Source organism: Lycium barbarum, chromosome 1 (assembly GCF_019175385.1).
Source record: "Lycium barbarum isolate Lr01 chromosome 1, ASM1917538v2, whole genome shotgun sequence".
Lineage (NCBI taxonomy): Eukaryota > Viridiplantae > Streptophyta > Magnoliopsida > Solanales > Solanaceae > Lycium > Lycium barbarum.
This window is the reverse complement of record NC_083337.1, coordinates 676,608-702,620: the sequence shown is the minus strand read 5'-3', so window position 1 is coordinate 702,620 and position 26,013 is coordinate 676,608. Positions and strand designations below refer to the sequence as shown.

Sequence of the window (26,013 nt, the reverse complement as noted above, 5' to 3'; positions counted from 1 at the left end):
TACATACAGTATTAAGTAAAAAAGTAAAGTTATTGTGGCTTTGTTGGTGGAGTTGTAGGTTACTCAACTCAAAATTGTACTCTGAATTGTGTTTCTCCTGAAAATTTGCTTACAGAAACCGTGAAGCGCCGTTTTCTGGTGGAACTTGTAATCAACTGAGCCTTTTGATGTTTCAATATACAAGTGATATAGAGGTACCAATTTGAGATATGTAGTAGCATTCCTTCATCTGCAGAAAGGAACATATATGAACTACTCTGGATTAGATTCCTAAAATATATTGGTGGTTTTGTGATATGACTATTGATTGGTGCGACATGATAAATGGCGGATGCAGCTCCTCGGCTGTGAACCCAGTACTTCTTATGCGGAGTATAAATATATATGTGAAGATCAATCAAAATTTGTAGTTAAAGATCGAATCTATCAAGTTTACATTCTGGATCTATCTCTTAGAACGTCTCGTGCCATGTGAAGTGTGATGAGCAACTGATACAGTTTGTGTTGGTGGGATAAATATTTCAAGCATTGCAAATTTGGGGTGAAAGATATTGGGATGAAAAAAGTTAAATGGCCATTGGTTAGTAATTTTTGTAAAAACATCTTTGGATTGAAGAGGAAAATGGAAAGGATGGAGTATTTCTATAACCATAAAAGTATGTCACTCGTGATAAAATGAGAAATTTAAAATTACAGTAATTGTGAAACTGATGAAGAAAAAGGAGGTTGTCAACCTTTTTAGAATGAGCATGGGAAGGTTGTCCGAAAATGCACAACATACCCAGTGAGTGTCCGCTTTACTCAAAACAGATGCACTGACCAGACTTGCGCTACACCTAGTCTCACCACCCCGAAGCATCTAGATTCACCCGATCAATGAATACTCAAACCAAACTGGCCCATCCTTTTGGGCACAAGGATGCAAGAACGAAACCGAACACTCAAACCGAACGCTTTTTTTTTTTTAAATTTTTTTATTATCTTAGGATCTTAGTTGATTTTTTTTTTTTTTGAGAATTTAGATATTTGTTAGAATTAGTTGTTTGTTGGACCCATCGGATCAATTAACTAGAATGTTCATTTATGTGACGGTACTGTCCGGTCTGGAGCGTGCACATTCATGGACCGGGGGCATGTGGGCAATTTGCACGATTGCCCTTATTCAGGGGTGGTCTTTAATTTTTGGCCTTCACCTAAAAACTCCCGGATTCTGTGTTCGAACACCCCGCTCAGTCAAAATTTAAAAAGAATTCGCAAGGTAGAGTTTGCAGGCAAATTCTGACTTATGAATCCAAACTCTGTCTTGCGATTTTTTTAAAATTTTTGACTGAGTGGGTGTTCTAACTCGAAACCTCGGGGTATTTTCGATCACTTTTTTAAGCGAAGGACAAAAATTAAAGACCAACAATTTGAGGGACAAAAATTAAAGAATAGTGCTTTTGAAGGACAATCCGCTCAAAACAATGATTTTTTACATTTTTTTGCGCGGATTGCCCTTCTTTTGGGGTGGTCTTTAAATTTTGCCCCTCATATTTGTGGTCTTTAAATTATGCCCCTCATATTGCTGGTCTTTAATTTTTGCCCTTCGCATTGCAACTCTAAGCGTTCACGCAAAAATCATGAGCTTCTGAGTTCGAACCCCCGCTCAAGCATAAATTAAAAAGAAAAAATTGCAAGGCAAGGTTTGGGTCGCGTGTATGCCGGACCCGACATACTCTTGTTAAGGAATTACCAAATTTACGCCGGACTCGGCATACTTATGCCTTATGGGCAGACTTGACATAAGTATGCCGGGTCCGGCATAACTTTGGTAATTCCTTCACAAGTTTAAAGACCACCCCAAAAGAAGGGCGAATTGCCCGTTTTCTTACCCCATCGGTCCGGAAATGTATTTTGGGCCTAATCCAACCATAGAAGCTAGCCCAAAGGGAGGAGGATTGCCTAAGGAGCTCGTAATTTTTATTCATCACCGATGTGGTATATTATTTTATCGGAAAATATACAATTGTGTGATTTTAAAAATATTTTATTAAGTACTACTATAAAATAAAAAAATAAAAATTTAATTTATTTTAAATTATAAATAATATGACACTATTTAGAAAAATACTTGTGCTACATAGAAGTTGCCACCGCTATCGCTGTTTGAGAGAAAACAAACGAAAGAAAAGATTCACTTCAGTTCATTGACAAGAGTAATACAACTCATAAATTTAGCTCTCAAAGTTTCCAGTAAGTACCTTAAATTCATATTAATTACATGCAAAATGTAGCTTAAAAATTTTACATTCTTGATGTTGGTGTTGGTGTATTGAGTTTCTGTACAAAGATTGCATTTTTACAACTTAGGTTATTGAATTTTCAGGTAATAATTGTGCATTTCATTTGTCAGTAATTTTCTGTTTTGGGGTTTACTTCTTTAATACATAGAGCTAGTTTAGGTTGATGGCCATTTTAAAATAGTGAATAATGTAGAGATTATTCATCTAGCTCACCTTAACTTGTTCACACACACACACACACATATATATATATATGTATATACATACATACATACATATATGTATGTACACATGTATATATATATATATATATATATATATATATATACATGTGTACATACATATATGTATGTATGTATGTATATATGTATGTATATATATATGTGTGTGTGTGTATTATTTTTAGGGTTCATTTTATCCTTCAAGGTTTGAATTATCTGATAAGATGTTGGATGCAGCATTTGCATGCAAATTTAGCTTAAAGTTTTACATTCTTGATGTTGGTGTGTTGAATTACCGTATAAAGATTGCATTTTTACAGCTTAGGTTATTGAATTTTCAGGTAATAATTGTGCATTTCGTTTGTCAGTAGTTTTCTGTTTTTGGGGTTTGCTTCTTTAATGCATATAGCTGTTCTAGATTGATGGCCATTTTAAAATAGTGAATAATGTAGAGATTATTCATCTAGATGACCTTAACTTGTTATATGTGTGTGTGTGTGTGTGTGTGTATTGTTTTTAGGGTTCATTTTATACTTCAAGGTTTGAAGTATCTGATAGGATGTTGGATGCAGCATTTGCATGCAAATTTAGCTTAAAGATTTCATTCCTTTGTTAATCATTCTTGGTGTTGTTATGTTGGATTTCGATAAAAAAGATTGAATTTTTTTGCAGCTCAGCGCTTTTTGACATTTTCAGGTAATAATTATATCGTTTGTCATTTTTTTTTTTCAAATTTCTGGGGGTTAACTCCTTGTGCAAATAGCTGGTCTAGGTTGACAGCCAGTTTAAAATAGTAAATAATGTAGAGAGGATTCATCTAGCAGACCTTAACTTGTTCGGGATTGAGGCTTGGTGTATATAGATGGGAAGGATTGTTTTTAGGGTCCATTTTATGTTTCACGGTTTGACGTATCTGATAAGATGCTGGATGCATCATTTGCAGGCAAATTTAGATTGAAGTTTTCTTTCCTTTGTTGATCACTCTTGGCGTTGTTTTTTGGATTTTGATAGACAGATTGGATCTTTTTTTTGCAGCTTAGGGTTTTTTGAAACTTTCAGGTAATAATTATCAATTTCGTTTCTCAATTGGCTTTTTTGGGGTTAAATCCTTTAATGCACATAGCTAGTCTAGGTTGACGGCCATTTTGAAATAGTGAATAATGTAGAATTATTCATCTAGCTGACCTTAACTTGTTCGGGATTGAGGTGCATTGTATATATAATTGTTTTTAGGGTTCATTTATGCTTCAAGTTTTGAGGTATCTGATAAGATGTTGGCTAGAACATTTGCATGTAAATTTAGAGACATATTGATTTCTGGTTTTTCTCGTTTAGCTTCATTGATTCTTCCCAGTTGCTATGAAGCTTTTCTGTTTTAGTCATCCATGCTCCGAGTTCTTCAAGCTAACGGCTTGACATCTTCATATGCAGATTATCTTCTGCTACGTGTTCAAGGGTTTTGTTTTGACCTATTAGAGTTGAACTTTAATTATGGGAGAGGGGGACACAGTCACTGAATTGGCTGAGGTATCTGCCAACAAAAATGTGGCAGCGGAAGATAAGAGTGAAGAGGTCAAAGGAGTGAAAGAGAAGCAAGATACGAAGATTGAGGCAACGGAAGAGGAAACATCTGAAAAACCAGTTAAAGAGGAAAAACAAGGCCCTGAAGGTGAAATTGAGAAAGGATCAAAGGAGAGTGATAAATCCGAGAGTGGTGATCAGAAGAAAGACAGGAAGAGGAAAAGGCAAGTGGAAGACAAGAAGGAACTGGAGCCTAAAACACCTCTGGCTTCAACAATTGATCGCCCTGTACGCCAACGCAAATCTGTTCAAAGGCTGGTTGCATCTATTGAAGGAGAACTCACCAAGGAAATCCATATTGAAAAGGTATGTGATAGCAGTACTAACTTTGTTGTTCTTATCCCCTTTTATGAGTTGGGTCCGGACTGCAAATTTATGATTGTTTATGAAATTAAATTTATGATCCATCTTGTTTGCAGGGTCGTGGAACTGCACTGAAAGATATTCCAAATGGTATATTACTTACTAGCTCACTGATTATAGCATGTGTTATTTGAAACGAGAAGCATATAACCCATATGAGCTGCTTCACCCAGTTTCTATTATTTTATGGGATGGAGCTCACTTGCATCATAAAAAACGAATTGCAGTGAAAAATGAGGAATACCATTTATCGTTTGCTATGACTATAATTATGACTAAATACAATTGGTATAGCAAGTATCTTACTCGCGCTATGTGTTGTAAGTTTGGCTCTGTGAGATGTTTGCTTCTGTTGGGGGTAAAGCTTTCATTTCCCATCAAATAGAGGAGGAAAAAGGGAAGATGAGTCAAATAGTAGTTCGATCTGTTAAAATGTGACAAAAGATAGACTACTACCTATATTGCTTTTATCTTGTTCTCGTTTAAGTTGTATGGATGTTCATCTATAACCAACTCGGATCTAAATGAATCCTGATCTGACTCGTGACTTTTATTATAATACCTTCTTTCTGCATGTCTATGTTGTTCAGCTATAGGTATTTGATCTAATCTCGGCTTCATTACTCCTCTCACTCGGTTATCTTTTCGTTTGCATCAGTTTCATTTGTTTGCTTGTGTATGAGAATGTGGTAATTGGAGGGTCCTAGTCTCCGAGACTTTGCTACCTAAGTTCTTTGGTTTATCTAGCGTTGATTTTGCTATTTTGCCAGTTTCCATTTTCTTTTGCGTGTTTCTATTGTTTTTCCGATGATGTGTTGATGCAAAAAATTATGTATCAGTGGCATACAAATTATCCAAAAGGAAGACTGATGATACACTCAAATTGCTACACACAATTCTTTTTGGACGACGGGGAAAGGTGACATTTTGATTTATAGCTCTTCACTCTCTTTCTGTTGATACTTTGTGTTTATAGTTCTTGTCCTTTGCAGGCAGCTGAATTCAAGTGTAATATTTCACGGTTTTCTGGCTTTGTGTGGCATGAAAATGAGGTAATCAATGAGTCTGGTGTTATAGAAAGTTATTAAGAGAGATCACTATTTCTTTTTTTGTTTGTGCCAGGAGTGCGTATAGCTGTTTGGGATAGGGAAGATTTGAATATAAAGTCTCTCATTACTTGCCCATGCGAGGCTGTTTATATATCTTGTTCATTGTCTCCTTGTTGGGCTCTTAATTTGATTTGAGTAATTTTCGTTCTAATGTTCCGGAAATATGCTTCAGGTCAGTGTCTTAGACTACTCATCATTTTTGCAGGAAAAGCAAAAGATGAAAGTAAAAGAAAAGCTTGACAAGTGCATAAAAGAGAAGCTGTTGGAATTATGTGATATACTAGATGTACCTGTTGCCCAGGCTACATCAAGACAGGTGCGTTCACATATTACCACTGCATGTTAAGCTTTGTATGTCGTTAGTTATTTCTTCTTACTTCTGTGTGTTTGTAACTTTTCTTATGAGGGTATACCAATGGCAGGTTAAATATTTCTTCTTCTCGAGAATTTTGGCTCGGAACATTGTTTAGTCAGTATTTTTCCTTTTTAAATTTGACATAGTCCTAAACTTGTCACTTAAGTCCATATAAAACAGCTCTTAAAAGAAGCTGCTGCTAAGCATGTCTGCAATCTTCCTTCAAGATTCTTAGCTAATTCTGTGTTTTTATCAGGAAGACTTAGTACCACAGTTGATGGATTTTTTGGAGGCTCCTTATTCTACGACTTCCGAGTTGCTTGCTGAAAAAGATCAGGTTGGTTGCACAAATTTTTTGTTGCAATGAAGTATCTGTGACTTCTTCCAATTGTTGCATAGCACGCTTATTCATCCCTGGTGCATGGAACAGTCAAGTAAAGGAAAGAAGCGTGACAAAAAGAGTCTCGCGTCAATAATTGGTAGTTTGGAAGGTTCAACTAAGGTATCACCCTTTATCATTAACATTTGAGCTTGACTTAATTGCATGGCATCAGTGAGTGAATGATTATAGCCTTCGACTAGTGAAATTGTTGTAACCTGTTTGGCCTTACTAAATTTTGTGACACAATCTGCTTCTAGTCTCACTTGCTATCACCTTCCATTAGGTGTACTTAGGTTTACACCCTTGATATTTGAGACATTAAATCACGTTATCTGGCGTACTGGTATTGAAGTTGTCAGTTTGTGAACGTAATTCTGCTGATTGAAGTGGCTTTCTCTCGGAAGCTCTACTGAGCTCTGATCAGGGGACGAGAGTGCAAAATCTTTTAGCTTTCTGGTAAGAGAAAGGGTTATCAAACAAAAGGCTAAAGTTTTTCATGCCAGGATACATGCTATACGTGTCTGGCATGCTATTTGTGAACCCTTAAATGGTGTATTATAACTTTTGCATTTGAGGTTGGTTCTTCCTTTCAAATTTTAAACAGAAACCAGAGAAAATCTAGAAGAAAAGGGGATTCTCGTCCAACCATGTGTTTGTGCTTATGAGGACTTCTTGTATCATGATCTCTCTGTCTGGTATGTTCTGCAGAGTAGCAAGACCGAGAGTGCATCTAAAAATGCTGAGAAGAAAACACATGAACCAAAAGATGAATTAGAGAAAGCTGATCAGGAGGAGGGACCTGAAATGATAAAGACTAATGGTGTTCATGAGAGATCAAACGATGAGTTGTCGAATCAAGCTGGAAGTGAGGAAAAAGGCGGTGAATCTGAAGAAGAATCCAAGAAGGACAAGAAGAAGTATAAGCAAAGTTCAAATAAGGAACCTGCTGGAAAAGATAAAACCAAGAAAACTCCAGTTTCTAAGAGACCAGGTTCTCCACCCAAAAAAACACCTTCAAAATCATCAAAAGGCTCAAAGCATAATGATGATAATGATGCAAATACAGAAGTGTATTCAGAGAAGAAAACTACTGAAGTTGTTAAGGGAAAGTCATCTACCTCAAAGAAGCCTAGTTCAAGAGACAATACTGGTGAGAAGCATTGTTTACCCCCATTTGTGTGTACTCCAAAAAATTCTTGTCAAGATGATCAAAGATTTTTGTATGGGTATCTTCATAAATTTCTCCGTCATCTGTGTTGTGTATCCATCTGAAATTGCTTTCTTTGTTTATGTATTTATTTTCTTGCTTAAAATCCTTTCATTATTAGCTTATCTGATTGTGCAGGGAAAAAAGTTCTGAATGGAAAGGGCCATAAGAAAGCAGATAAACTGAGGCCGAGTGATGATGAACTGAGAAGTGCAATTTGTGAAGTCCTAAAAGAAGTTGACTTTAACACGGTGAGGAATAAACTTTTATTAAGTTATGGAGTCCCTAAGGTCTATAATATTATCGCCTCTCTGTTTCCCTTCTTTTTAGGAGATCTCGATTGTCAACTTCCCTGTTAGATGTTCCATTCTAAGTTAAAAAGGAGTTGTTTTTCCCATCTGCACGCAAGTTGGCTAGAGCACCACCATTATCCAGAGCAAAAGAAGAAAAAAAGCGGAAAAGGAAAAGGAATTATCTTTTTTAGACCATTTCCAGATTTTGCTCTTGCGTCTGCGCATTTTGATGATCATAGTTCCATAATGGAAATTGATATTTTGAAATTTACTCTCATATGGCTGACTTCGGTTTTGTTTATGCTGCAGGCCACCTTTTCTGACATTGTGAAGATACTTGGTAAGTGTCCTGTAAAAAAGGTTTTTCTATTCTTTGGTTATACAACCTTCATAGTCCGATAAAAAATGGTGATCTTGTTGATTAGTGGAAAGTTGATAACACATCCAGTACGAGGCCATAGTAATACAATTTCGGAATCCAACTTTTGTCTTTTTCAGCCAAGCGGTATGATACAGATCTTACACCTAGAAAGTCATCTGTGAAGAATATGATCCAGGATGAGCTCACTAGGTTAGTCGACGAGGCTGATGAAGACGACGAGGAAGAAAACGCTGAAGAGGATGGAAAACAGCCTTCTGTCCGAGGTGTAGAGGCTTGAAAGGTAGCCTATATTGTCTACCTCGAGATCCGACACTTTCGTCATAGGTTGACATCTGAATTGTGTTCCATAACGAGTTTGGCCGGGTGTAATTTATTGATAGTGTTCGACTTTGTGGTTAACGCACTGGCTAGGAAGACATAGAACTAGAAATGTCAGGTTTTAGTGCAGGATTGCAGCTTACTGTGTAAACAGTCATTTGTAGTTTTTTTTTTTTTCTTTCTTTCTTGGAGGCACTGATCTTTTCATGTACTAGAAATGCAAGTGTTGTAATTAACACTTATTTGAGACTATCTTAGGTCCATTTTTGTCGGTGTTAGATTTCACTGCCTGTGAACAACTATTGCTCCTTAATCCCAAATAAGTCGGAATCGACTATATGAATCCTCCGGTGGAATTTGTAAGCCAATGAGTCATTTGATTCTTTTCAATATACAAGTGATGTAGTTTTACCAGTTTGAGATATGAGCATTCCTTCATCTGCAGAAAGGAATATATGTAACTGCTCGTCTCTGGATTAGATTTTTGAAATTATATGTTGATCTTATTCTTAAATAAAAAAATGGGGATTTATATAGCCAATCTCAACTTGTTTGGACTAAGGCGTAGTTGTTGTAGTTGTTGTTATATGTGGTTGTGTGATATGACTATAAAAGTAAGTCACTAATAATAAAATGAGAAATTAAAATTAAAATAATTTTTAAATATATAAAGTTGCTAGTGTATTTTGTGTGAAACAAACTGAAAAAAAAAAAAAAAGAGTGTTGTCAATGTACCAAGTAGGAGCATAGAAAGGTTTACATGTCCGAAACTATTACTTCCATCTTAATTCAATGTAACAATATTTGATTGGACACAAAATTTAAGGAAGAAAGATGTTGGAAGAATAATTTAAAGCTGGAGTAGAAAAACCAAATTCGTTTAGAATTTGATATGTATTTAATTCATGTCTAAATAGAATTTTTGGTCTTAATATTATAAGAATAGATTTTCTAGTTCCTAGCTAAACTAGATTTTGCCCTGCTATAAATTTGAATAATGATACCCATTTTCATGCAGCAGAGAAGTAATCTAGAGTAAACGAGAATTATAGTGATTATTCAATGATTTATGAGTTCATAAATAAAATATTTTCCTTCAATTTTATTTTTTATAAAAAAAATAAGTCACATATTTGTATAATTTGGGATAATTTCAATCATATACAATCCAGCATAAAATATTATATTCATGTAGCCATATTTTTTATTTACATCCGTATAGCCAATTATTTTTTGGATGGGGTTTATACACACGATATATTGTTTTATACACTTATTGTAGACAATGTATAAACCTGTATAAAAATGTATAAAGGGGCCATTCCAGGTAATATTAGAAATATAGCCATTTTGGGTAAATATTTTCTCCAAATAAACATAGAGTGTTATTTTCTATAACATGAGGTCTTATTATTTACCCAAAAAATAATAATTCATCTTATTAAGGGTAACTAAACTCATAAATTATCATTTTTTTGTGCGGAGTGCCCTTCAAATGCACTGGTCTTTATTTTTTGTCCCTCAAATTGTTGGTCCTTAATTTTTGTCATTCTCCCAAAACTCCTAGGTTCCGGGTTCGAACCTCCACTCAGTCAAAAATTTGAAAAAAAAAAATCGCCAGGTAGAACTTGAATTCTCCACTTATTGAACAGGGTTCTATGGTCTGTCCATGACCCCTATATGCCGAAGGCGTCTTTGGGGTGATCTCGTAGTTCCTACGGGGTGTAGATAATGGGGTCGGTCATGGATTTTCCTTCCTTTTCTTTTGTCGCATTTCGCTTAATTCTGCCTTCAAAACTCTGCATGTAGGCCTAACTTTGGCCCGACTAGGCCTAAGTCTATTACAAAACTCCGCCTTGCGATTTTTTTTTACTGAACCGGAATTTGAACCTTAAACCTCATAGTAATTAGGCGAAGGTCAAAAATTAAAAACCACCAATTTGAGGGACAAAAATTAAAGACCACCCAAAATAAGGACATTCTTGCGAATTGCCCATGAGCCCGTTTGGATTGGCTTATAAGTTGGCTTATAAGCTGTTTTCAGCATTTTTGAGTGTTTGGCTGGCCAGCTTAAAGTCATTTTATGCTTAAAATAAGCTCAAAAAAATAATTGGACCCATTTGACTTAGTTTATCTAAAGCAGCTTATAAGCTGAAAACAGCTTATAAGCCAAAAAAAATAAGTTGGGACTACCCAACTTATTTTTTTCAGCTTATAAGCTGTTTGAAGCTGCAAACAGCTTTAAGCTGTAAGCCAATCCAAACGGGCTCCATAAATTATCAATTTCTCCATTCACTTAGGCGGCAAATCGATCACAACCCGACCCGTTTTGCTCGATCCATGTTTTAAAACCGGGAACTAAAGTCCATAAGCATAGCCCTAATTTCAATTTCTCAATTCTAAAGAGAAGCGATTATCTCATAAAGAATCGGTCATAAAAGGTAATAATACTTTAATTTATTCTCCATATCATATTGCTAATTTTTGTTTTCTTAATTAATTGCTCTTGAATAACATTTAGTACTAATTTAGAAAGCATTAGGTAGATTTTAGTGTGTTGGTTATTGATAAGAAAGAATTCAGTTTCATCATATTTGAGATAGCCATTATAAGAAGGGAACTAAAAAGGTTTTTTTTTTTTTTTTTTTTTTGAATTTAGCTTTGCTTTATTGAAGTTGGGTGATAATCTGCATTTGTTTACTTAGGTGTTTGGCCATGAAAACCAAATATTTTTCACTTTTTTGGAATTTTGGAGTTGGAGTTGAAGACAGAGTTTACTGTGTTTGGTTATAGTTTTTGCAAAGAATATTTGGTTGTGTTTGAATGTACTGAAAGTGAAAACAGGGTTTTAGGTGTTTTCCAAATTCCAAATACGACTTGATTGTTTTTGGAATTTTCATGGCGAAACGCTGATTCTCAAATAAAGTGAAAAAAGAAGTCGGGAAAAAAGTGAAAAGTTAGGTAGATTTTGTAGGCCTTTGGCCATAGAAATCAAATATTTTTCACTTTATTTGGAATTTCTGAAGTTGGATTTGCAAAGAATATTTGCTTATTTGAATGTACTGAAAGTGAAAAAAGTGAAAAGTGAAAACAGGGTTAGGTGTTTTCCAAATTCCAAATACAACTTCGGGTTGTATTTGGAATTTTCATCGCCAAACGCTGATTTTCAAATAAAGTGAAAAAGGTAGATTTAGTGTGGTGGTTATTGATAAGAAAGTATTCAGTTTCATCATTCTTGAGATCTAGAGAACTGTTCAAGATAGCCATTATAAGGGGGGTACTAAAAAGGTTTTTCTTTTTGAAGTTAGCTTGCTTTAATAAAGTTGGGTGACAATCTGCATTTGTTTACTTAAAATTGGTGAAAATTTGATGAGAGAAGAACCTTGAATATTTAGTAATTTGAACTATGGAACACATTCACCATTAGTAATTATTCAAAATGGTTACCAGCACATAGTAGTTATTTTGGCTACCGGCGGTTGGCGATTCTCATCCTCTCTTCTTTCTCTTCTTTAACAAACAGGCAGCAGCAACCGGCGACTGTTGATTCTCATTGTCTCCTTTTATCAAGTTCAATCAACAACATGGATGATTATCAGGAAATGGAAAGGTTTGGGATGGAGAACGATTATGAAGATGGACAGTGGATCAATGGTGAATTTTACTATGGAAAGCGCAAAGAAAAAAACAAAGTTCAAACAAAGGATGATGTACTTTATGGTGTTTTTGCTTCTGGTGATAGTGATTCCGACTATGAAGGATCATCGTCCAAAAAGCGGAAAAAAGGCGGCCTTTCCTCGAAGGCTGACCTAACCAAACCTGTTAGTTTCGTCTCAACTGGAACTGTTATGCCTAACGAAGAAATTGATCTGAATTCCAAAGAGGAAAACGACGAAAAGCTAATCGAAGAAGAGAGCAATAAAGGTTCGGGATTAGGGTTTGGTACTAATAGTAGTTCTATTGATAGTAATGCTGATGAAATTGAAAGCTTTTTGCCTAGTGCTTTTGGCAGGAAGATAAAAGAAGGTGCACTAAAACGCGAGAAGGAAAGGGAAAAGGAAAAGGAAAAGGAGAAGTCTAAGAAATCTTCTGAATTAGGCCGAAGGGAACCTGGTGGTGATAATGTTGGTGGATTTGAGAAGTATACTAAGGGAATTGGGATGAAGTTGCTTGAGAAAATGGGTTATAAGGGAGGTGGATTGGGTAAAAATCAGCAAGGAATTACGGCTCCGATTGAGGCAAAGCTAAGGCCGAAAAATATGGGAATGGGGTTCAATGATTATAAGGAGACTACTAGTGCCCCAGCTCTTAAAGAATTGGATGAAAAAAAGACTGTTGCTCGTCCTGCTCAACCCATGGAAAGCCGGAAGCTATGGTCAAAGCAAGCTAAAAAAGTGAAGAATGTTTACATTACAGCTGAAGAGTTGTTAGCCAAAAAGCAAGAGCAGGGTTTGGAAGAAGTTGTTCATCAGAAGGTGTTTGATATGAGGGGTCCACAGGTTCGAGTCTTGACGAATTTGGAGAACTTGAATGCTGAAGAAAAAGCAAGGGAAAATGATGTTCCAATGCCTGAACTTCAGCATAATATCAGGTTGATTGTTGATTTAGCAGAACTCGACATACAAAAAATTGATAGTGATTTGAGAAATGAGAGGGAGACAGTTGTTGCTTTGCAGAAGGAGAAAGAGAAGCTAAAAGCTGAGGCAGCTCGCCAAAAAAGGCAGTTTGATAATATGGAAGAGATTGTTGGCATATTGGACCGGATAGGGGAAGACAGCACGTCGGGTATCCTAACCCTAGACTCCCTTGCGAAAGCATTTTCTGACTTGCAGGAGCAATATGATGAGGAATACAAACTCTGCAACTTGTCGAGCATAGCGTGTGAATACGCTCTGCCTTTATTTATTCGAGTTTTTCAGGGATGGAATCCATTTCAAACTCCAACACATGGATTGGAGGTGGTTTCCCTGTGGAAGAATCTTTTGGAAGGGGGTAATGATGACATTTTTATTATCTCTGATGCTGCATCTCCTTATACTCAACTATTTATGGAAGTTGTATTCCCTGCTATTAGAATATCTGGCACTAATACTTGGCAGGCAAGGGATCCTGAACCAATGCTTCGTTTTTTGGACTCTTGGGAGAAGCTGTTGCCTTCTGCAGTCCTTCAGACAATACTGGAAAACATTGTTTTGCCCAAGTTATCAGCCGCTGTGGACTCGTGGGATCCACGTCGAGAAACGATTCCGATCCATTCATGGGTTCATCCATGGTTGCCCTTATTGGGTCAACGATTGGAAAGTTGCTACCACACTATACGTAACAGATTGGAAAGTGTACTGCATGCTTGGCACCCGAGTGATATGTCTGCATACTATATATTGTCTCCTTGGAAGACTGTGTTTGATGCAATTAACTGGGAAAAACTGATGGTTCGATTTATTGTTCCAAAGTTGTTGGCAGTGATGCATGAATTCCAAATAAATCCAGCAAATCAGAACCTTGATCAGTTCTATTGGGTTCGTACTTGGGCTACTGCTATTCCCATCCATCACATGCTTCCAATACTGGATATATTCTTCAACAAGTGGCAAGAAGTTTTGTACCACTGGTTATGTTCAAACCCGAACTTTGAAGAAGTGACAAAATGGTATTTGGGTTGGAAGGAACTTATTCCACCCGAACTTCTGGCAAATGAACACGTTCGCTATCGACTTAATCTTGCTCTAGACATGATGAACAAGGCTGTTGAAGGCTTAGAGGTGGTTCAGCCTGGTTTGAGGGAGAACATAAGTTACCTTAGGGTTCTTGAACAAAGGCAGTTTGAGACTCAGAAAAAAGCAGCAGCACAAGCTCAATCCCGTCCTTCGGATGGTACGGGTGGTGGGGTTGACATGAGCATGAAAGAAATTATTGAAGTTCATGCTCAAGAGAATGGTTTGCTGTTCAAGCCTAAGCCCGGCAGGATGCAAGATGGTCATCAGATATATGGTTTTGGTAACATTAGTATTATTATAGATTCTCTCAATCAGAAGGTATTTGCACAAGTTGAGGACAGGTGGACTTTAGTGTCTCTTGAGCAGCTGTTGGACCTGCATAATCGATCTGGGTTAAAGCGCCGATAAATGTCTTAAGTTCTTGAATCTTATGTATGAAACAACTCCATAGGCTTAACGGATATGTCTGCTCTGGATCTCTCATTCTGCTGTCATGAGCTGATACATTCCCCCCCCCCCCCCCCCCCCCCCCCTCCTCCCTAGTGGCATTTTATCTGCTCCTTTAGAGACAATTTTTAACTTGTAAGTTTTTATCATCCCACATTGGCATCTGGCAGAATCACTTAGAAATGAGGGAGTGAGACAATCTTTCTAGCTCAGATAGCAGTCCTTCAAAAATTTTACATAGATTTTGTATTGTAATTGTTTGTGATTTTCTTTATACAGGAGTACTATGCTCAATAAACTATCTAATGATATAAATTTTTAGTCCTTAATTAGGTTTTCTTATCAGCACTTGCTGTTCAGCCGTTTCATGACTGTTTTGTAGATTTGTTATGATTGGCCTTCAAAATTTATGAGACTAATCTGTTTTGTTCTGTGGAGGCATTCAGAGGTTGCTTCAAGGCCGGTTAATTTACAAACAATGATGAATGCATGCAAAGGAGTTGCCTTTAAGTTTATCTGACGCACACCAGAGAACTAGGATACTCATCTGTCAACAGTCGATGCATGGACTGATGATTGAGGGCTTGTACTGGTCAAAAGGAAAACAAAAAGAGAGAAACTAGAAATGCATTCTAATATCCTCAGAGGCTGTCAAGACATATTCCCTTCTTAGATTAGGACATTTGCTCCTTAGAGAAAAATTAATGGATTTAATTTAAAAATGAACTCCCTGCTCTAAGAGTTGACCTCTATTTGTAGTTTCCTTTATAGTGGAGGAACCATTGACCTTGGTAGGGAACTTGAGAAACAAGCTGGCCCATTTTCTTTCAAATTCAGGCCAAGAATCTAATAAGAAGACCATACATTGATTTTAGGATATACTCCTTGCTACCATAATGTTGCATTTTATTTGCTTATGAGGCAGAAGAATTATGTCACTTGTACGTGGATAAATTGATGCAATTTAACTTGGATGTGCTCCTCAGCGAGATTTTCATTTTATTTATGCAGGGAGAATTCCTATTCAAAAATACTGACCCTTGATTGTTCTCTGCTTGAATAGAACAGAAGGCAGGTCCGATATCAAAATTGAGTGGCAGCTTTTGTTAGTTTCAATTTTGAGCTCATAATGACAATAGAACATGTGGTGTGAAGTTGAAATTTGGAGCTTATATAGTCATAACGTAGCAGCCTTCTCTCCAAAGTGTAGAAGGTAGCCTATATTGTCTATCTCGAGGTCTGACCCTTTTTCCCTCCATTGATGCCTGAATTGTGTTCCATAATGAGTTGGACCGGGTCTAGTTTATTGTTAATGTTCCACTTTGCGGTTAATTCACTGGCAGGGGCTGATGTAGTAAAGGCTCAGGGTGTTAACCCGAACACCCTAGGCGAAAAATTACAGTGTATATTTAGGGTAGATTTTCTATGTTCATGTACATATATTGACTTTTGAACACCCTAAACAAATGCAAAAATTGGTTCAGTTTTTTTTCCGAACACCCTGATTGAAAATCTTGGATCCGCCACTGCTCACTGGCTAGTAAGTCATAGAACTCGAAATGTCAGGTTTTAGTGCAGGATTGCAGCCTACTGTGTAAACAACCTTTGTAGTTTTTTTTCCCTGGAAAGCACTGATCATTTCATGTATTACTATGAATGCTAGTGTTGTAATTAACACACGTTGAGAACATCTTAGGTCCAATGTTTTATAGATAGACTTTCCATCTATTGGCTGATGTGCTGCATAATTTTGGTTTTAGACAGGTCTCACTGCCTGTGAGCAGAACTCCAACATGCTATTCAACGTATATCTTGATTAATCTGTTCTAGAATGTCATAACTGTTATGATCATAATATATCTTGTCTAGTTACAGGAATGGCAAGTATGGCCAGCTTGTGACCTAAGTCAGAGATTTGAGCCCTATGCCATGTGAACTAAGCTGAGTATCTAATTGGAGAAGGGTGCCACTACTCTCGAGTTCCAAAAGTTATGTTGGTCCCAAGGGTTGGTTCCAGACGGATGGTATGGTCATCCAAAGAACAAAAAACTAGAATGGCAAGTATGTGATTGTCTAACAATTGAATAATGGGGAAATCAAAAGGCATTAAAGGGAGTAAATCATATTCAAGGTTGGAAATTGAAATGTATGGACATCGTACATCTTATTTTGTTCTTGTGATTACATATACAAGTCTATTAGTACATGTTATATAAGCTTGAAATTTAATGATCTCTAAAAAGAATTAAGTTCATATAAAAGCCTATACACAACAAAGAAAGCTATATTGTGACAAAGACGTGGGATACTTTTTGATAATTGAGAAATCCCTGAAATTAAAGACACATGATGATTGTTGCTAGTGGATCCATCACTTTACCCTTCTCCACTTAAATACCAATGCGAATCACCAAGAAATAAAACCGTCCTTCCACCACTGTCAATATTATTCCGCTATATTTCCATTCTAGCAAAATATTTTTTATTTTTAAGTGAGATATCTGCTTAAAAGTGAAGACTCCAACTATTCCTCCACGCCCTCAATAGTTTTGTTGCCGTTATTTTATCGCTGCATGACTTATTTATGAGTATTTATTTGGTAGGAACTTGTAAGTACTTAGCATGGTTATAAGTGGTGCTTTAATTATAGAGTCCGGAGCCTAAAGGGTATAAAAATACACGGTCTTTACTAAAAGGGTATGACAAAAAATTAATATACCAAAAGGGGTATATCGTGGATCAGCCCACGATATACCCCAAAAAAAAATTTCGGTGTCAGACTTCTAATCAACGAAAAAAAAATTATTGTATAACGTGGACTGATCCACGTTATACAATTAATATTTTTTTCCCAGCGTTTTACAAAATAGGAGTCCGGAACCAAAATGCCTAAAGTGTTTTTTCCATACTTTGACCAACGATTAGTCGTGTGTCAAGACTCCGAAATGTCAATATTTTATCTAGAACCTGATATTTTTTTCTGCGTACAATAATGTAGGCCCAATACATCAAGGATACGTAGACGTTCGGATAGTCATTTTAGGGGTTGAAAAGGTGCCCGAAGTAAGTTTTGTTTGAAAAAACTTAGTGATTTTTCCATACTTTGACCAACGATTAGTCGTGTGTCAAGACTCCGAAACGTCAATATTTTATATAGAACCTGATATTTTTTTCTACGTACAATAATGTAGGCTCAATACATCAAGGATACGTAGACGTTCGGATCGTCATTTTAGGGGTTGAAAAGGTGCCCGAAATAAGTTTTGTGTGAAAACTAGTTGTAAAGTGGTCAAACTTTAGATGGTCATAACTTTGCGCTCGGACGTCCGTTTTACGCGTTTTCTTTTTAACTTGCGTATTTTTTCGAGATCTACGCAGACAAATGCGGTTTGGCCGAGCCGATTTTTGAAAAAACACCTTTTATCCCATTCAATTTCAATTTTCCCCCAAATTGGCCTGAAATTTTCAGTTTTATGTACTTATAAGATGATGATACGCAATAGATTTCAACGTAAAAATCCCAGGGTAATGTAGTTGTGAATGTCAATTTCACTTCTGTGGTTTCAATTTTTGAAAATAAAGCTGACTAATTTTTTCGACATATAAAGTTGACTAAAATAACCTTAGAGGCAAACACTAAGTTTTTTCAAACAAAACTTACTTCGGGTTCAGGAGCGCGGACTACAACTAGAAGGAGGAATGAAGTGTAGTACGTGCAAGCAAACAGGTCATAAAAAGAATCGTTGCCCCGACAGAAATCAGTAGTTGTTGTTGCTTGTTGGTTTTTATGTTTTTTCTTAAGTTGTACGATCGTTGTTTCCTTATGTAATCTTCCAAGAATATATAACATGTCTTGTACCGTTTAATAGTTAGTATGTAATTTAACATTTACTACTCAGTTAATGTGTGATGTTTATTTAACTTATATTTTATTTTTTATTTTTGTTCGTATATATAACACATTTAATTATTGCATGTGTTAAAATATTTATTTGAGTTAATCATGCTTTAAAAATTAAAAAAATCAATAATTTTTTTTATTAAAAACATAACCGAATATGATTTAAATTTAGGCAACGTCTTACTAAGTATTTGTCAAACGCTGGGAAAAAAATATTAATTGTATAACGTGGATCAGTCCACGTTATACAATAATTTTTTTTTTTTGTTTTTCGTTGATTAGAAGTCTGATCGTGGGCTGATCCACGATATACCCCTTTTGGTATATTAATTTTTTGTCATACCCTTTTGGTAAAGACCGTGTATTTTTATACCCTTTAGGCTCCAGACTCTTTAATTATATAACTACAAATACAAAAGATATATCAGCAAGAATCGTTCTTAAGTTTCCTAAAAGGTAATTATTTATTTTGAAAAATTATTTTCTTAAGTTGTTTTCACCCCAAAAGCTGTTCTATAACCGTTTTATTGTTTTTTTGAAAATATAGTAACTCCTATTTTTTAAAAACTAAACATTGCAACGTTTAGCATTGTTTTTCTACAAATTGCAACGTTTAAGTTTCACATCACTACTACATTATTCATCGAAAATCAAATTAACTAACACATGCAATTATTCATTCTCATGATATCACTTTGTTGAACTTACAAAAATGTACAGAGTATTTGCATTTACCTTTTTGCTACTTCATGTAATAAACTCCAATGGCACATCACTGGCAGCAAAATCTCATTCCCCAGTGTTTTCTCCGGTCTTTGCTCCTGCAATTCCTCCTCATATATCGCCTGACAAGTCTCCGGCGATTAAAATGTCTCCTAAAAGTAGTCCATTTGTTTCGCCGGAGCAATCTCCGGCGAAAACTCCGAAGAAACCTGCCGTTTCTCCGGCGAGAACACCGTATGACGGTGTTCCGGTACCATCTAAGACTACTCCTGAAGCACCGGTGCGTAATTTTGATCAGTTTTTCAAGTGAATAATCTGTCTCACTCACAAAATTCTAGTAATACTTTTTTTAGTTAAATACATGTCGAAAACACAATTATGATATTCTAATAAGTTAGTATCACATTTTTATGTCCAAATGCGCTAAAACTTCTCATTATTTTCAACTTTGTACCAACTTCACACTTATAATGAAAAATATTTTATTTATTAACTCTTGAATTTCTTGAATGCTCTCTGTAATCTCCATTATCCTCTACTTCTCTATTATATAAAAATAGCTAGCAATACCTCCTATTTATAAACAGTACGAAACCTATGACTAAATTGAAACACATATTCATATATAAATTTGACTGTAAACTTTATCTAGACAAAAATTAAAATGTAAATCCTAACAAATTTTGATTTTTCTACAACTTAATGTTGCTGTGATAATTTGAATATTTGTAAAGGCGCAATTTTTATTATATGTAATTAGTTTCATTTTCAGAAATATTCAAGTTTGTCTTTTTCGTTAAATATAAAACGAACTATTAAAACAGTTTTAATTTTCTATAACTTTGAATTATTTTTTCCAACAGATAAATTCTCCGTCATCCACTGTGGCTGCTCCGGTGCCATATGTAATTACTCCTATTCCGGCAATTGAAACTCCGGTGAACATTCCTACATTATCACCAGTGCCAGAGTCTCCTAAAAGGCGATCACGCGCTTCGCCAGGCTACTCTCCGGCGGAAACTCCGGCGACGGTAGCCATTTCGCCGGCACTAGTGCCACCTGTGGTTGAAAATCCAGTAAGTGCTCTTGCATGTGGGAAAAAATAATTGAAAGTAGTAAAATCAAAATTGATTAGAATTGGGTATTCTAATTCATGTTTGAATAAGATTTTTAGTCTGAATAATACACTCTTTGTCTCAATTTATATGATACAACAACAACATATCTAGTATAATCTCACAAGTGGGGTCTGGTGAATAATACACTCTTTGTCTCAATTCATATGATACAACAACAATATACCTAGTATAATCTCACAAGTGGGTCTGGTGAGGATAGGATGTACCTTTATCTTTGGGGGGGAGGTAGAGAGGCAATTTCCAATAAACTCTCCCAATTTATATGATATAGTTTGAATTTCGAGAGTCAGACGGAAAATTTTTCTATCGCAATTTATTCGTATGCACTTTAACTTGTTAATTATTGTTACTATAATACTTTATATATAATTTCTAAATATTTAAATTATTTTTAAAAGAAATTGATAATTTTATGTGCGAAATCGAGGTTAAAACAAAGAAATTTGACTCTCGAAATCTGTATTACATAAATTGGGAAAGGAGTATACTATATGTTAGAATCCCTTATTTGTTTTTTTGACTGTGTGTTTATTCTTTTTATATTTTGAAACCCCTTGATAAATTCTGGATCCGCCACTTTCAGGCATCATCTCCGGCAGCTTCACCAGTAACAACAGAAATTCCGGCAAGTTCAGTGACTCCATCACCATCATCAAGTGTTCCTTCAAGTTCAATTACACCATCAGAGGCACCGGAGATGTTGAATTCAAGCAGTAGTTCGCCGATTCCGGCACCGGAAAGTGTATCGCCGGAGAGATCAAGGAGCATTGTGGCTGATATTTTTGCGGCTACTTCAAAAATTGAGGCGCCAATTTTTCTAAGTGGGCTTGCTATTTGGGCTGCTATGGTTATTTGAATAATTGTGTACAGGCCCAGGTTTTATGTATATGTAATTAGTTTCATTTTTGGTGGTTTTTGGAAATATTCAACTTTGTATTTTTGTTAAAAAGAACTGCTAAAAGAGTTCACTTTGTCGTTGTATTTTTTTTTTTTATAAAATATAGAATGTTCCCTCTTACATATGCATGCAGTGGCGGAACTAATAGGCTATTCTGGATGTACAATGTAATTTCGATAATAATATTCTATTTCAGTTGACAATCCTTCTGTCTGGTAATGAACTTAATGTTTCTATGTTTCTTGCCTTTGAATAGGATATAGAGCCCGTTTGGATTTGCTTTTAAGTTTCTTATAAGCTGTTTTCAGTTTTTTTGAGTGTTTGACTGGCCAGCTTAAAGTCATTTTGTGTTTAAAATAAGCTCAAAAAAAATAATTGGACCCATTTGACTTAGCTTATCTAAAGCAGCTTATAAGCTGAAAACAGTTTATAAGCCCAAAAAAATAAGTTAGACTACCCCAACTTATTGCTTATAGGCATAAGCCCATCCAAACAGACTCATAGTTAAATGTATAGACAGGAGAGAAAAGAAGTAGTTCCGAGAGAGAAAGCTCCACCTAGCTAGCATGTTAATCTGCAATCAATGCTACACTTTGGTAGCTACAAACTAACGCTTCGGAAGAAAAGTTACATTTGTTACTTGCATTCACTTTTACAAGCTAACACGAATTTAGCACCTTGAATTGAACATGTGACCTCATAATTTCTGAATTCCCTTTGTTAATACACTAAAAATCTTCTTTTATATCAAAGGGATTAAGTGAATTATATATTACCACAAAGTCCTATTCGTTCTTATTAAAAAATTCAATTGAACCTCCTTGCCAACATCTAGTTCCGTCCTGCTTGTATGGTAAGTTGAACTTTTAATATCTTAGGCTGGTGTATTGATACAAAAATTTCTTTGGTTTGGATTCACTTGCTTGACAAAGTTCTGGATCTTTGTTATTGATTCTAAAATTGGGCCTCAAAACTCTTTTACTTCCTCCGTTCACTTTTACTCGTCCATTATTTCAAAAACAGATTTTCACTTTTACTTGTCCACTTTCGCATATTAAGAGAAATATAATTTGTTTTTCCTATTTTACCCTTAGCATTAATTACTCATTTCAAATCATTTTCCAAATTCAATATAATTATACACCAATTAATATAAGTATCATGATAAAATATGGACTTCATTTATTATTTCTTAAGGAAAGTGCAAAGTTCATAGTGACAAGTAAAAATGAACGGAGTCAGTAGATTGTAATGATCAAAGTCTATAGAACTTGCTTTATGGACTTTTGAGTTTTGAGCCACTACTTTTGCCCCTTTATCGAACTTGGGATCACCATCTTCAAATTTTAGCAACATATTTGTAGGCATTTGGACAATATTTTATTGAAGTTGATCGAAACGTACTTAAATTTGAGTTTAAAAACTAATATCTGCAAAGTTAAAGTTAAAAAAGTATTTAAAAGTTAAAAGGATAAAATTGATAATCTAAATTTTCTTTCAATGATGATGTGCATATAAGTTAATTCATCAAAACCGATCGAGAATCGTGATAGAATTTCATATTCAATCTTGGATATAAAAAACATTCAAGTTCGGGAGCACTTACCTCTTAAATAGATATTACACGGTGTAAATTCAAATAGTCGGGACTAATATGGACGGACACCGAATGTGTCTACATATACATTTGATACATGTTTGAATTTGCTAATTAGTAAGAGTCGTACAAGTAATTCATAATGACGACATTTCATTACGATTTCAAAGTGTGACATTAAGCTCACAGCTAATTATGCGTTGTTCAATTGCAAAACACCAAAAAGTCTTCAATCATATAGACTCAAATAGGGACATTCCTTTTTAGGTGTTTGTCATCTTATGTCACGACAGAGCATATAACAATCTCCAATTTAAATAATTTGACATATTCTTTCTTAAAAATATATTTTTCTTATAAATTTTCGATTACATTAGAGGATCAAAAAGGAAAAAAATGGAGGGAATAATGGGAAATGAATCGCTACCTATTAATGTAGGAGATTTTCATCAGCACCATTAAATTATAAATTTTTCGAATTAGTTACTTATAAGCTTTCTCTCCACTTTACCTTATAAGGCGATTTCTCAAGACAAAATCCATCACGTTCGCGTCAAATTAGGCAATACATATGAAGAAGCGACCAAAAATTCGAGTATTAAAAAAAATGTTATCAACAAGTTTTGAAATACATAAAATTTTCTCTCTTCTTCAAAATTCATAATAGAATTCAAAAGGTGAATGTATTAACCATTTGTTGTTTAATCGTTAATTTTCAAAACTTGTTATTTGAAATAATTTGAATTTATATCGAATAAGTTCATTATGTAAAAGACTAAGAGCTTGTTTGGATGGGCTTATGCCTAAAAAAAATAAGTTGGGTAGTCTAACTTTTTTTTTGGCTTATAAGCTGTTTTAGATAAGCTAAGTCAAATGGGCTCTAAAGCACTCTGCAAGAAAAGAGAAGAAAAAAAAAAGGACATAATATGAATTGCGGTGGGATGATTGGAGTTCCTACATATTAATCAGAAGTCTCGAGTTTGAGCCTTTGAAAATAGAAAAAATTTGTTGGGAATGCCATCCCAAGAATGAACTCTGCACTCGATTCAAATTTAATCGGATTACAACGCAAATATCGGACGCCGAATTAGAATCAAAAGAAAGAACAGAAGACAACCTTGTAGAGAAGCCTACGTAGTCCGTCGGTGGATGCATCAGTGGCTTCACTGTCTTATACACGTGGCATGTTCATGTGCCAGCTCGATTTATTGGGGCCCGCATTTACCAATGAGGCAAGTCATTCCATGCTTGGATTTCATGTGACCAAAGCCATTAAGTTTGAACTTTGTCATTAAATTTATAGTTCATATTTAATATATTTTTGAATATAAATATAGAGTCTAAATAAAAGTAATTGAATTTGTTTGAACTTTGAACCGACAATTAATATTACGGCTCCTGCCCATATTAAGAAAAACTATCAATGTAAAATTATTGTTGTTGGAGGCCCATAGTCATAAATAACTTTTTATGTACTCCCTCTATTTCGATTTGTTTAGTATAGTTGTCTCAGAATACTTTTAACGAATAACAAAGGTCTTTGTACTAAAATATTCGTGTGATTATAAGATTTTTAGAATTTATAATTTTTAAATATGTCATAATATTTATATGACTATAAAGATTTTTAATAGAAAATATAAAAATGTGTAACTATTTGTTTTATCCATTAATAAGAAAATAGTGGTTACTAAAGTGAAACCGGTGAATACTACTTATGGCATCTATTCGACTTGTTATTATATATATTCATCGTGTAATTAATGTTATTCTTAAAATTACAAATCTCACTTTTGGTGCAGAATTTTTTTAAAATATTTTTAATTGATCGTGTAATCTTTTAAAATCGTTAATATGTACTCCCTCTATTTCGTTTGACTTAGCACTTCATTTAAGAAAGTATTTAATAGGAGTTTATTTTATTAAATTAACCTTATTAATATGATTTTATAAGAAAATAATTTTTCTTGATTTGCTAAAACGAACAAGTAAAATTATATTTAAAAAAATCTATTTTCACCGTAAAGGGCTAAGTAAAATGAAACAAAGAGAGTAGAAATTAAACTCATAAATGATAATATACTAACTGTAATTAGTTTAGCATTAACTAATTGAAAATACACATTGTATACGGTAAAAACCGGATATAAATCAAGCCGGTGGAACGAGTAACCGGAGGAAGGAATGAGAATGTGCATGATACTATTCGCCCTTGACCGGAGTAATGCCTGGGCCGGAGCTGAGTGAGGGCACTGACTGATCTGCCTTCTGCATCGTTGAAACGGGCAAGCCCGATGACTTGAGCATTCGTGGCCGTTGGTCCGTGTAGCTATCTGTCCGAGTAGCCGTTGGTCCGTATGGTCGTTGTAGGCGGGCCACGCGCCAATAACGTCCAGTCGTGGTAAACTACCTACCATGCGTGTGTCAGACGGCGCCGTCAGTCTAATCCCACCAAATCCGTGCAGAGCTGTCCTTGTTATTATTATTTTATTAGTTCACATTGTATGAGACCCATGAGAGTCACACTATAAATAGAGCACATTCCCCTCCTTTGAAGGGGTTGGTTCCTTTTACTTTCCAAGAACACTTATAACAGAAGAATTCATAAATACAATCTCTCACTCAATATTTGATTCGGCCAAGACCGTCTGTTTCCATTGTTATTGTGTTTCTTCCATCAAGTGTTTCACATTGTTCTTAAACGTTTACATTCATAGCAAATTGTCATCAGTAGCCGTTTTATTAAAGAACTCTCATATATATATTTTCTCTACCTACTATACATCAAGACCCAAAGCACATATCCTATACCTGCTAACAAATTCAATTGATTATCTGAATTCGGGGTAAACACACATATTCCTAAGAGACTAGATTCCATTTTCATTGAAGTGCACATGTTGTTGGAACTTGCTACGTGTGAGTGCTTTTCCTATGTTACTGTATTAATGTTAGTTTGCACTAATTGATGCTGGTACAAAACACTAAGGGGTCGTTTGGTTTGAAGAGAAGTTATGATGAGATAAGTTATGTTGGGATTAATTATATCGGGATTAGTTATGTTGGTATAAGTTATCCTAGTATTATTTCTTATTAAT

At 35.2% G+C, this 26,013-nt stretch overlaps 3 protein-coding genes across 9 annotated transcripts; all 3 read left to right on the top strand.

Annotated features, from left to right (window-relative positions):
* The first annotated feature begins 2,086 nt into the window (after positions 1 to 2,086).
* Positions 2,087 to 8,756, top strand: LOC132627917 (DEK domain-containing chromatin-associated protein 4-like). 7 transcript variants are annotated; one of them, XM_060343537.1, is made up of 14 exons: positions 2,128 to 2,232; positions 3,176 to 3,199; positions 3,447 to 3,562; positions 3,935 to 4,390; positions 4,504 to 4,537; positions 5,287 to 5,366; positions 5,440 to 5,499; positions 5,762 to 5,872; positions 6,168 to 6,248; positions 6,342 to 6,413; positions 7,002 to 7,443; positions 7,639 to 7,751; positions 8,103 to 8,133; positions 8,292 to 8,756. In XM_060343537.1, exons 4-14 carry the CDS (start codon positions 3,995 to 3,997, stop codon positions 8,450 to 8,452), a joined length of 1,581 nt encoding a protein of 526 aa, XP_060199520.1. In that variant the 5' UTR covers positions 2,128 to 2,232; positions 3,176 to 3,199; positions 3,447 to 3,562; positions 3,935 to 3,994; the 3' UTR covers positions 8,453 to 8,756. The 7 variants fall into 7 exon arrangements, with proteins under 7 accessions (XP_060199535.1, XP_060199516.1, XP_060199527.1 ...); XM_060343544.1 differs by lacking the exon at positions 3,176 to 3,199 and having other exon boundaries at positions 2,120 to 2,232; XM_060343567.1 differs by lacking the exon at positions 3,176 to 3,199 and having other exon boundaries at positions 2,135 to 2,232; positions 3,539 to 3,562.
* Positions 8,757 to 10,751: 1,995 nt separating this feature from the next.
* LOC132627909 (septin and tuftelin-interacting protein 1 homolog 1-like) lies at positions 10,752 to 14,986 on the top strand. Its single transcript, XM_060343527.1, has 2 exons — positions 10,752 to 10,934; positions 12,017 to 14,986. Exon 2 carries the CDS (start codon positions 12,078 to 12,080, stop codon positions 14,616 to 14,618), a length of 2,541 nt encoding a protein of 846 aa, XP_060199510.1. The 5' UTR covers positions 10,752 to 10,934; positions 12,017 to 12,077; the 3' UTR covers positions 14,619 to 14,986.
* Positions 14,987 to 19,270: 4,284 nt separating this feature from the next.
* On the top strand, positions 19,271 to 21,276 carry LOC132626898 (vegetative cell wall protein gp1-like). The gene is made up of 3 exons (XM_060341929.1): positions 19,271 to 19,561; positions 20,145 to 20,357; positions 21,004 to 21,276. Exons 1-3 carry the CDS (start codon positions 19,271 to 19,273, stop codon positions 21,274 to 21,276), a joined length of 777 nt encoding a protein of 258 aa, XP_060197912.1.
* Positions 21,277 to 26,013: the final 4,737 nt, after the last annotated feature.

What these genes read in the sequence shown, in the direction of transcription:
- LOC132627917 (XM_060343552.1), top strand. Translation starts at nt 3,995, where the DNA reads ATGGGAGAGGGGGACACAGTCACTGAATTGGCTGAGGTATCTGCCAAC. An exon ending in TAGTTCAAGAGACAATACTG is followed by an intron (nt 7,444 to 7,638) that starts GTGAGAAGCATT and finishes CTGATTGTGCAG; the next exon opens with GGAAAAAAGTTCTGAATGGA. An exon ending in TGACATTGTGAAGATACTTG is followed by an intron (nt 8,134 to 8,291) that starts GTAAGTGTCCTG and finishes TGTCTTTTTCAG; the next exon opens with CCAAGCGGTATGATACAGAT.
- LOC132627909 (XM_060343527.1), top strand. Translation starts at nt 12,078, where the DNA reads ATGGATGATTATCAGGAAATGGAAAGGTTTGGGATGGAGAACGATTAT.
- LOC132626898 (XM_060341929.1), top strand. Translation starts at nt 19,271, where the DNA reads ATGTACAGAGTATTTGCATTTACCTTTTTGCTACTTCATGTAATAAAC. An exon ending in AGACTACTCCTGAAGCACCG is followed by an intron (nt 19,562 to 20,144) that starts GTGCGTAATTTT and finishes TTTTTCCAACAG; the next exon opens with ATAAATTCTCCGTCATCCAC. An exon ending in CACCTGTGGTTGAAAATCCA is followed by an intron (nt 20,358 to 21,003) that starts GTAAGTGCTCTT and finishes CGCCACTTTCAG; the next exon opens with GCATCATCTCCGGCAGCTTC.